The following is a 12,495-nucleotide window of genomic DNA, read 5'->3' as shown; positions in this document are numbered from 1 at the left end:
GTTATCTATTGGATTTTATGTGCAGCCCCATTGGCTCCGCCGTAAAACTGACTTTTAATATTTACGTTTAATATTTAAAATGCTTTTTTTAATTTTAATCCATTCGTCGTCTTGTCTTTCATAATGATTGTGGACGATAGGCAAAATTGCAAAGAAAGTGCATTTCCCCTTAAATGGACAGCTGTTAAGATTCTAAATCTCAATTTAATTAGCAGCCAAAAGTTTGTATGCCAAAAACAAACCTGGGAAGACATTCTCGATGTACCACGTGAGCGTCCAGTAGAGGGTGGCGTCCAACAGCATCATGACAATGGACACGATGAAGGTGTAGCGCTCGCCGTCCTCAGGGCTCTGTCCCACGTTGTACCACTGGATGCCAATGCCTTGCTCCTCATACTTGGAGAAGTTCTCACAGCCGAAGCCGAAAGCCACGCAGGACAATAAACTCTGCAACAATAAGTTGTTAGCATCTTGTTTAATGCCTGTGATGCATTCAGAAACAGCCATACAGTATAATAAAGTGATTCAGCATATGGATCGAAAACAAGTCATAAATTCAGTATGGAGGAAACATTAGCAGGCTATCACTCTGCATCACCAGCTGCTAGCATCACGCCTCATTTCCTCGCAGTGTTGGTACTCAGAGAGAAACATTTCCTGAGGCTTCCCAGCCTAACTATCATAGATTCTGGTGGTCTCCTGGTTGTGGATGGTTTCACTGATTATTACTCTCAATAGGCTTTGCCTTTATAGCTTTTGACACCATCTTGGGAACGTACCTATATTCTTTTATCATTTTTTTAGTTTTTATTATCCTATACAGGCATACTTAATATATTCAGGGGTGTTCACGGGGGCCACATAAAATAACATCAAACTTTTGTTTACTCAAAAGGTGTGAAATAAAGGGAAATGACAGGGACAAGCAGTAATAGATGGATGGATGAATGGATGGATGGATGGTCAAAACTGTGTTAAGAGTCACCCGACTGCCACTCGCCATTAAATAAAATTCCCCTACTGAGAAAATTATCTTAAAATTTTAAACAAACTAAATTGTAGTGATATATGTGACAAAGTAAATAATTACCGTATTTTCCTGATCACAGATTATAAGGCGCAGTGCCGATGAATGGTCTATTTTTGATTTTTTTTTTTCATATATTAGGCGCACCGGATTATAGGGGGCATTAAAGGAGTCATATTATTCTTATTTTTTTCTAAATTGAAAACACTTCCTTGTGGTCTACATAACATGTAATGGTGGTTCTTTGGTCAAAATGTTGCATAGATTATGTTTTACAGATCATCTTGTGTCCCGTGAAAAACCGTCCGACCGGAACTCTAATAACTAAAGTTCTTTAGGTGAATAATAATGTAAACTTACTACGCCGGTATGTTTTAGCGCTTTCATGGCGAGTTTACTGACAGATATAAGTAAGAACTTTACACTACTTTTTATTAGTAATGGTCGGACGGATGCGCAATTTTTCAGGATTTATGCAGATCCCAAATACAGATCAGCAGGTACCAGAAGGTAAGAAAAGTTTCTTTTGCATAATATTGCGAAACAAAAACGCCAGATAATATGTTTTACCTTATACACACACCATAATAATACTTGTATGTTTAATAGGCCGACAATCCTTCAAGCGGTGCGGCTTCATAGCTTACCAAAGTCGTACTAAAACATTTTGATCGATTTTTGAGCGCCGTGTGTAAATGATAAATAATGATAAATGGGTTGTACTTGTATAGCGCTTTTCTACCTTCAAGGTACTCAAAGCGCTTTGACAGTATTTCCACATTTACCCATTCACACACACATTCACACACTGATGGCGGGAGCTGCCATGCAAGGCGCTAACCAGCAGCCATCAGAGGCAAAGGGTGAAGTGTCTTGCCCAAGGACACAACGGACGTGACTAGGAAGGTAGAAGGTGGGAATTGAACCCCAGTAACCAGCAACACTCCGATTGCTGGCACAGCCACTCTATCAACTTCGCCACGTCGTCCCACGTGTGTAATGTTCTATATTTTAAATGGAACATTTAAAATGTTGGTGATGTTTACTTGAGACCCATCATAGTGCAGTCTACACGTATCTCTTATGTTTGACTGCCATCTACTGGTCACACTTATCATTACACCATGTACCAAATAAAATATTTTTGCGCTTGCCTTGTCTGAATACAAAAAACTTATGGGAAAATATGCCCTCGTTATGCAACCTTCAAAAAAGAGAAAACACGGACGCTATTGCTAGCAACGTACAGAGTATATACCACATTAAATAAACGTAGTTTACACTACAGTGATGTTACTATATATTAACGTACATATAACATGTAACAATACATTGTTTATGGCTGATTTACTGTGACTAAAACTCATCAGAAATGCTCATAACGGATATTGTAGAAGCAGACATCATTGTTTGCATCCAGAGCAGCCATCTTTGATACAAACTCGGGGGTGGTGAGAATGTTCTGACTTTCCGAGTCGGAAATCCAACCAAGAGGGGCGTTCCAGTAGAAATTCCGACGAGGAACTCAGAAATACAGACTTCCCAGTACAAATGGAACGCTTGCATGTAAGTGTTCGCATCGACTTCCGTCTTAATAACTAATGGGGAAAAGGGGAGAATTTCACACCTACAAAAAACAACAAAAAGAGTGGAGATCTGTGTAATTCGTAAGAAAAATGGTCACCCTTGTGGTCATGTAACACAAACCCTAGCGACAGTACAGATTGAAAAAGCAGTATGTCTCTGCCTGCGAAAAGGACATCAAACGGACAAATGATTGTTGTAGCATCATAAAAGGTCACACAAGAAAGGATTGAACGTTGATCAGAGGTTTGTCTTCCACTGCCAAACATCTTAAAGCTAGATTCCGAGAACTTACCGCAGCAACCTTAACCCCGAAACTGAGGACGTCCCTCCAGGCGTAGCAGAGGACATGTGGCAGGTAGAGGACAAAGTAGATGAGACCGCCACAAGCCGCCGCCAGGTTGGCCTTGGAGAAGAAGACGCTAATAAAGAAGCACTGGGTGATGGTGGCCAGGCAGAAGACGAGCAGGAAGACGAAGATGACCGTGGGGTCGCTATACTGGAGCACTTTACCATACTGTGTACAAAGGAGACACAATTGAGGGTACAGGAAACAACATGGACAATTTAAGAAAGATTTCCAAGCAAACAGGATTAGAATCGTTTTTTTACATTAGATTGGAGGAGGACCCTACCCCTAATTTTAGGTAGTTCAAATTGCTAAAAATGTTAATGATAAATGTTGCGGTCCTGGCTTTACCCTGTTCCAGTGTGATACGAGGATCAGAGTTGGTCAAATTGAATAATACTAATTTTTGTTGGTTCAAATTATCTTGGTTAAAATGAAGGCTAGAACCCTTACAGAGCATTGGAGACTTCAAAGGGGCATATCATGCTTTTTTCTACATCCTTGTGGTCTACATAACATGTAATGGTGGCTGATTGGGGAGAAGTTTTCATCGATTTTGTTTTACAGACCTATTTTCAAGCCATTGATTTGTTCCCTTTTAAAATGATTTGTTTTGTATGGCGGACTTATTAAATGCATATGAAGCCCTCCTTAAATGCCCCCTCACGCTGAGTGAGCATTCGCCTCCGCCCGGCAGAAATGTTTTGTAATTTTTAGCTCTCTTGCTTTTTTTGTGCACAATCTTCGTTTGGATAAAGATGTTGATTCGAGGTGTAACCACTATACAGCTGACCAAGCTCTTGTCCACAGCTGCCAGACCACGATTGCTTTGGTGACCGTCACCAGCCATCTATTTTGAGTGACAATCACCACAACGCAACATCCCAGATGGTATAGCGAGATCAGCGGCTCACCGTGGTCTATTGTTAGCACCAAGGAACGTACAGGTCTGGAACTTTACCTTGGCTAAGGTTAAATTTCTACCAAGTTCTTAACTTTGTAATACTAGATCCTGGACGTAAACATGTGTATATTAACAATAAAATGTTTTTCTAAATTATATATTAGGGAAATATTTCCGCTGCACGGCTGTTTTGAGGGTTTAAACAGATGTTCAAGCCGGCTGTAGAGTAAGCTAAGCTACGAGATATTTCACAAACGTAATAACGTATTATAATACTAACTGGGCCATTGGCAAACACGGTAGGAACTGATCCAATAAAAGTTTTGGATCAGTTTAGTTTTTAGGAAAATCATTATTTTGCTTACATTAAAGAGCTAAGTGAGCTACACAAAAACTCGAGCTGACATTGTTACCGTATAATTCACACATTTCTAACCGACTGTTATTACTTAATGTTTCATTGTGTCCTCCATCTCTATAAATGGTAGACACCGACTCCGCCATTACAATTACATTCTGAGAAAATCCATCTTTATAATGCTGCAGTTTGGTGAAGCAGGAATCTTTGAAACGGTTTGCACACACAAAGAGAGACTTCTTCACAGTTGAAGGAACATTGCATTGTCGAGAAACAAAAAAGTTAGGCAGGCACTTTTTACTTCCGAGATTGGAGGTTTGAAAAGTGTCTTGTGTTGGGTAAAACAACAGAGCCGTTTGGTTTGTTGTGTCATATCTTGGCCATTTTGTCGTCTAAACTACAGATGCTCGTCACATAAATAAAAAATGGCAGCATTTTGGGTACATTTATATCATATATGGATAATTCGATGACTGTGTGCCCAATTTGTGACATCACCAATTGTGCACATTCCAAATGAACCGTTCAAAGTGGTCAGCAGGACAAGCTTGTTTTATTAATATCTCTGCAATGCTTCCACGCTTTGATTTCAAATTTTCAGAACTTATAAAGATCCCAAATACACAACAGCAGGCCAGAGAGTTGATTTTGCATAATAAGGCCCTTTAAAAGTGCCAAAAACTACAGTAAGTCGTTTTTACTCTGTGTTTTACCCTGTCTCAGAGTGATGGAACCATCAGGGTAGGAAAATAGCTAAATGAAGCCTACTTTTGTCCTTCAAAAGTTTCTAAAATTAAAGTTAGGAATCTTACCCGGACACTAGAGACGAAAATCATGCAACAAAATGATGCCTATTCCTGTTGGTTAGAAGTCTCCAAAATGATGGACAGGACTCTTACCCCAGCCGAATCGGTTTTACCCTGTTACAGAGTGACATAAGACTCAGGGTATGGTGGGTTGTTCAAAACTCTCTAAAATCAGATAGAATCCTCCTCAAATGATTTATTAATCAACAGGATCACCTTAAGTATAAGCGATAGGAGCATAGAGCTGAAGGCCAATGGTAGCGCACCAGACACAGCCCAGCTCAGCCAATAGATGGCACTCCTCATGCCCATGATCCGCAATGTCTCCTTTAGTCGGGATTCCTTCTCAGCCACGATGCCCTTAATGATCATGGCCACCGAGTAGATCCATGCTAGCGTCATGTACAATGGGAGGGAGCTAGCCAGAGCCCGCAGGAACCTGTAGGAGGGGCGGCAATAAGGAGCCATACTAAAACCAAAACGGAAACGCAATTTATACCATTTCAAAGTAGCAAAAAATAGTATTTCAATCTCTGCGTCCTTGTTTGGATGGTCTATAAGTTAGGCAAGGATCAAAGCATTTAGGTGGATGCAACCTTCATTTTCCATAAGAACCCTATTGTGTTGCACATGTCAATTAATTGTTCTTTTGAGCAACAATTCTCCATCTCTATCATTTCCAAACTTTGCTTATTTTAGTACCACATTGTTGAGAGCGTTCTTTTACGGGACAATCACTTTTAGTACCCTAATGCCTAGTTTTCCAAGAATCTACTTACATTTTAGTGTTTTTTTGTGCTTCCCGTTTCCAAGGGCGGCTGGTCTTAATGCTACCTTAGGAGCAACAACTCTTGTTTGGTTTTTGGTGGATTGGGTGGAGGGGCAGTCATGGTAGTCTGAAGAGAGTGGAGATTAACTGTGTGGACCCTGTTCCGGTCGTCGGGTATATCGTCCTGTGAACCTTATCTGCAAATCTGTAGAAGACAGCATACGGTACCTGACAGAGTAACAGAAACTGTCTTGGGTGTTGTCTTCTTGGGACGCCCACGTAGCAGCCTGTCTATAACATCCCTTGTTATATGGAACTTTGCCTTCAGTTTGGAGACGGGGCTAGTGCTCACTTCAAACAATGCTGCAACTTGGTTTTGTAAAACACCAGCCTGAAGTTTCCCTATTGCAGATCAGTCAAACATGACATGCCAATTCTTAGAGCAGAAACCTACTGATCACTGTAACAGGTCTCATTTTCACAAGTGCAAGGGCACCGAAAACTTAAAACAAGAGTCAATAGCAACAGCAAAATAATCTGTTTTGCACTGGGAGAGAATATTTTACTTTTTTTTCATGTGCAGAACCTACCTGTATATACTCAGCTATGCTCATCCCAGAAATGTGTGATCCTTACAAATGTGGTACCTTTTAAAATGTTAATAGACGGCATACAATTTACGGCCAGGAAGCATAGTTATAAAACAATTCCACAAATATTTTTAAATAAATTAACCATGGGTGCAATATTGAGGATATCCGATTCACAGCTGACCTGCATCTGAATTGGGCCACATGGGAGCATAATGTTTCCTTAGTTAAAACGAATTATTCTCTAATCTTATTTGCCTCAATAAAAACAATCCTAATTTTTTGTTTAACACCGTAGCATCGCTAATGTAACCAGGGTTTTCTCCCAGTAGCTCCACCCACTCGGCTGATGACTTTATCCAAATCTTCACTAAAAAATTGAGGTCATTACAAAAGAGATTAAAGACACTATGTCCCAGCTCAAGCTGGGTTCCCTAAACATAGACAGGTATGTATGCATTACGGAAAATGCTTTCCAAAATAATCTCTCTCGTTTTGAAAAAGTAACATTGGAGGAACTCTAGTGATTAGTTAATCGGACAAAACAAACATGTCTACACGATCCGCTTCTTGGGAAACTCATCAAGGAGCGGTTTGTAATACTAGAACCATCAGTGCTTAATATTATTAACCTATCCCTCTGCTGCGGTACTGTTCCCTTAGCATTCAAAACAGCGGTTATTCATAAAAGACCTAACCTCGATTCTGTCGCACCTATCTAAAAAAATGTTGCACAACAGCTAATACTCTGCATCCAACAATCTTTGTGCACCCTTTTAGTCACAAAAATGACTAATGATCTATTGCTAACTATGGATGCTGATGCGTCATCCATGTTGCTGCTACTTGATCTCAGCGCTGCTTTCGATACCGTTGATCATAACTTTCTATTAGAACACATCAAATCACGTGTCGGTCTGTCAGACTTCGCTTTTTCTTTTATTAACTCCGATCACACTGAAAGGATGCACTGTGTATCCCATAATAACGTGACCTCGGAGTATGTTAAGGTAACATGCAGAGTCCCACAGGGTTCGATTCTTGACCCTGGACTCTTATGCACTGTTATGCTGATGACACACAACTCTGCATGCCCCTAAAGCTGACCAACACACCAGATTGTAGTCATCTGGAGGAGTCTCTTAATGATATTAAACAATGGATGTCCGGAAACTTCCTGCATCTTAACACTAACAAAACAGAAATGTTGATTATCTCTCCTGCTAGCTTCAGGTACTTGTTTAAGGAAACCACATTGAAATTCGATAATAAAACAATAATACTGGTTGAAGAATATTGGTCTCATGTTTGACCCAACTCTCTTGTTTGAGTCACACATTAAGAGTGTTACTAAAACAGTCTTCCTTCATCTCCGTAATGTCGCAAAAATACCCATTTTGTCCATCAGTAAAGCTGAGATCATTATTTATGCGTTCGTTACGACTCGTCTCGATAACTGTAATGTATTATTTTCGGGTCTCCCCATTTCCAGCATCAAAAGATTACAGTTAGTTCAGACTTTTGACCAGGACAAGACAGTTTGATCATATTACGCCGATATTACGCCGGGGCAAGTCAGGTGTGATTTTAATGTTTTATTACTTACATACAAAATACAAAACGGTCTAGCACCATCTTATATTGCTGATTGAATTGTACCCTACGTTCCATCCACAAACCTATATTTCAAGAACGCTGGCTTATTAGTGATTCCCAGACCCCAAAAAAGTCTGCAGCCTCTAGAGCGTTTTCTATTCGGGCCCCAGTACTCTGGAATGCCCTATCGGTAACAGTTTGAGATACTACCTCAGTAAAAGCATTTAAGTACCACCTTAAAACTCATCTATATACTTTAGCTTTTAAATAGACTCTGTTTTAAATCAGTTGATCTGCCCCTTCTCTCTCTGTTTTAAATCAGGTGACCTGCCCCTTCTCTCTCTTTTTTTGCCTCCTCTCTCCTGCAAGGAGAGGTTACTAGATGGCCACGGATAATCCCTGGTGAGATACCAGTCTGGAGGAGGTGATTGCTGTTCTAAATCATGACCTAGTGTGTACCACTCCTCTATGACCTGGATGGCGACCTCCTATGACCCTCTGCTTCCCCCAAATGGACTGGACTTATTATTCAAAGTGGGTACACTGAGTGTATCTAATTCCACTCTTGTTTTCTTTTTAACACTATCATGAACCATAATGTATGGATTGTACCACATAGGTGAAAAAACATTGAAATTGTGCCACTTAAAAAAGGAACTGCACTTTGGTTGCCAGTTTTTCACAATCCCTATACAAGACAAGGACACAAATGTCTGTCTATTCATGCAGTCTGTATATATATATATATATATATATATATATATATATATATATATATATATATATATATATATATATATATATATATATATATATATATATATATATATATATATATATACATATAAATATGTATATACACACACACGTGTCACGTGTATATATACTATATATATATATATATATATACACACACACACTAGTACGAGTTGGGATTCATTATGCCATTGCGTCTATTGCCCCATAAAGCCCTCTTAAAAAAACATCCAAAAACCGCCAACAATACTCCATTCAAATGCTGCAACCTGAATATTGACCGAGTATTAGCGATATTGTTATTATAAGCGATAGCGCAGAGGAACTACTTTTAGCGGGGCATTGATCACAGAGAGGTAACTAGCTTATCTGCAGCTATTGACATACAGAGCCGGTGAGCTGCTGCATCGCTTATGAGTTAGTAAAAGTTGTACAATTATATAAATCATGCCTCTCAATTTTATAGTAGAAGGATGTGACCATAAACCGAGACGCTGGTCAAACCTGAAATTCAATTCATACCCGGCGATGGCAAGAAAGACACTAAAAGATGCTCAATTGCGGCCACCGTTTTGTTTTGTTTTTTAACCTGAGTGAGAATTTTGATTAATTCTTCATCAAAATGGGAAGATATGAACATCCCATCGGTCAGCATCCCAGTGAGAGCGGATATTGTACAGTAAGTTGTCATTTTAATATGTTCATAGTTTGTATTTCTTGTTTCGCACCTAGCATACAACTTGCTGGATCTGCTTATCACTCAGCTCCTAAAACTTGTAGCTCATCCTTCATATATTCAGGCTCGAAAATATATAGTTCTGGATCTTCATTTGTCGTAAAGTCGTCATTGTTGTCTGCCATGATTGTTTTTTGTTGAAGAAAATAGCGAACGTTGTAATGCGTGACATTAATGCGCTGATTTATGCTTAAAACGAGCAAAATACGTGTATAATACATGTTACAATGAATGTGCCTGTTGCTACATTACATTTATACTTACAGCATGTATATAAAACGATGAAGTAAGTTTTTGGATGTTTTTTTTTTTTAGCGCTTTATAGGCGGAATGGACAGTGACGTTATGACTAGGGAAGGGAATTAAAAAACGGTTGTTGTTGATAACCAACTCTAAGAGTTTCGATTCCTGGGAATGATGTGACAGTCTTGTAATGATTCCCTTGTATACTTTATGGGCACGCATGATGTCACCACGCACGGCGCCCATCAGCAGCAGAGTTAGAATTATACAAGAGAAAGGAAGACAACAGGTTAACTTGCACTATTTGCATCAATCAATGGATTTTGCATCAAAGTGAGAAAATACCAGCAGAAACATTAGCAAACACAGCATGTGATAACGTTGAATGAATGACGCGTTTTCAATCCCCTCCGAGACGGAAGTGAATCACCACCAGCAATGGGGGCAAAGTCAGCACGTCGTCTGTTAATACTGCAATTAACTAACAAACTAAAATTGTCTATCATGTTAAAACAAGCAAGCAGCATGTTAATACTGCAAGTAACTAACAAACTAACATTGTCTATCATGTTAAAACATGCTATTATTAACTGTAAACATGAAATTAATGTTTCATGACGAGACAACATCTGATCGGCAGTTTGCACGCCACCTTCATAAGGTGTTCTCTACAGCTGGAGACGCGATAATTAGTCAGAAATATCGCATTTGCTTCCTTACAAAACAGATATGCTTAAATTTCTGCAAAATAGCGGTTATATTTCAAAGTTGATGGTTGAACAATTGCACAGTGTACAGTTCTACTTGACTTACTTGTATTTGTCTTTGACTGACTACTTTTGAGCGCTCAGGATATACACTGCATATACATTTTTTAAAAACAATACTATACAATACTCAATGAAAAATGTTAAACCTGTTACTTAACATTTTTCTGTGATTGTCATTTGTCACAGAATAATTTGTTATATATTGTTTATTACTACAGAACAATATTTATTTTTTATTGTATTATAGTTATTTCTAAAACAATTTTTCTTCTGGCACCCGATCGAGGCTGTGGGTCTTTTAAGACCTCACTGTTATGTTTGTATACTTTTTTTTCCAAAACTAAAAGTAGATGATAATCAACTTGTTTGCTATCCTTTTATCCAAATGAGAATCGATAAGAGAATCGATGAAGAACCAAATCGTTAAGCAAAATCGAAAGTAGAATCGGATTCGTACACAGCTCATCAATTCCCATCCCTAGTAATGAACTCGTACTAGTGTGTGTGTGTATATATATATATATAGTATATATACACGTGTGTGTGTATATACATATTAATATATATATATATATATATATATATATATATATATATATATATATATATATATATATATATATATATATATATATATATATATATATATATATATACACGTGAGTATATATTGTGTATATATATATATATATATACATATATATGTGTATATATATACACGTGTTTATATATATGTATATTACCTCCGTTGTTGGCTAACTTTTGCCTTTAAACCGATGTAATGCAACATATTTTAACCATATTGCCAACATTGTATTACATGTCCATTCTGAAAAAAGGTTATCTGCATGAGCCCTGAATTCACAGCATTAACTCAATCATCAACTCTTGAGCAGGTTCAATTGTCAATTATTGAATGACTGAATACCACCAAACTTAACCTAATTATAATGCATGCAAAAACGTCTGTACTTGAAAAAGACACCATGTCGCCACTTAATTCCCACACATCTTTATGTGAATTACTGCTTGAGTTAACATTTATATTATTAACACACTGTGAAATTAACATTTAGAACCCGGCATGGTAGCCTATAATTGGAAAAATTGCATATCGCTCCTTCCCTACTAACGGGCTATTTTGTTTATGTTTACAAATTGCAAACACGTTAGGTCGACAAGCAGCCAAGCTGTTTGAATTGGGAGTAATTTTTTCACACTAGACATAATTACACTGGGGAAAATTGAACATTTAAATATTCCATGCTTGTGATGATGATCACAGATGATTAGAAAAAAAAATCATGTACAATCATACGATCTGGAGTTTGATTGGTGATGATTAACGAGCAATACACAAAGGCATCAATGTTAGCGCTTGGCTACTTCGCTTTCCTATTCTACTAACCTTAACCATGACACTAATGAGAGCGCACGGCACAGCAAGCAGCACAATGTTCTCTGTGAACGTGGCGAGCCAGAGGGCGCTGTTTCTGACGCCAACGACACGCAGGACCTCTTTGAGCCGCAGCTCCTTCTCCAGCACCAGGCCTTTGATGGTCATGCATGTGGTGTACATGAAGGCCAGGACCAGGAACATCGGAAGGACTCCTCCAATACCTCGGATAAATCTGATTGCACAGGGATAATGTCATTATAACATGCCTTAAGACAGTGGTCCCCAACCTTTTTGTATGCTTGAAAATTTGTCCCACGGACGGGAGGGGATAGTAAAAGAAAAGAAATACAATCATGTGTGCTTACGGACTGTATCCCTGCAGACTGTATTGATTTATATTGATATATAATGTATATATTGTGTTTTTTATGTTAATTTAATTTAAAAAAAAAAAAATTTTTTTTTTTTTTTTTTTTTAAATTCTTGTACCTTGTCCGGTACCAATCGGTCCACGGACCGGTACCGGGCCGCGGCCCGGTGGTTGGGACCACTGCCTTAAGAGATGAATGGAGGAAATTTTGTGCATTTTATAAATTGAATTTCAAGCC

General features: G+C 38.5%; 1 protein-coding gene across 1 annotated transcript in view; it reads right to left on the bottom strand.

Moving 5' to 3' along the window:
- The window catches only part of LOC133662630 (phospholipid-transporting ATPase ABCA1-like), a 198,498-nt gene that overhangs the window by 84,955 nt on the left and 101,048 nt on the right, over positions 1–12,495 (bottom strand). Inside the window, exons 15-19 of the mRNA XM_062066745.1 lie at positions 11,897–12,119; positions 5,863–5,924; positions 5,245–5,467; positions 2,907–3,128; positions 243–447 (exon numbers count right to left, since the gene is read on the bottom strand). Coding sequence (XP_061922729.1) covers positions 243–447; positions 2,907–3,128; positions 5,245–5,467; positions 5,863–5,924; positions 11,897–12,119 — 935 coding nt within the window. The remainder of the gene's footprint in view (positions 1–242; positions 448–2,906; positions 3,129–5,244; positions 5,468–5,862; positions 5,925–11,896; positions 12,120–12,495) is intronic.

This window comes from Entelurus aequoreus, linkage group LG12 (genome assembly GCF_033978785.1).
Source record: "Entelurus aequoreus isolate RoL-2023_Sb linkage group LG12, RoL_Eaeq_v1.1, whole genome shotgun sequence".
Classification (NCBI taxonomy): Eukaryota; Metazoa; Chordata; class Actinopteri; order Syngnathiformes; family Syngnathidae; genus Entelurus; species Entelurus aequoreus.
The sequence above is the reverse complement of the archived record's forward strand: the minus strand, read 5'-3'. Positions and strand labels throughout refer to the sequence as shown.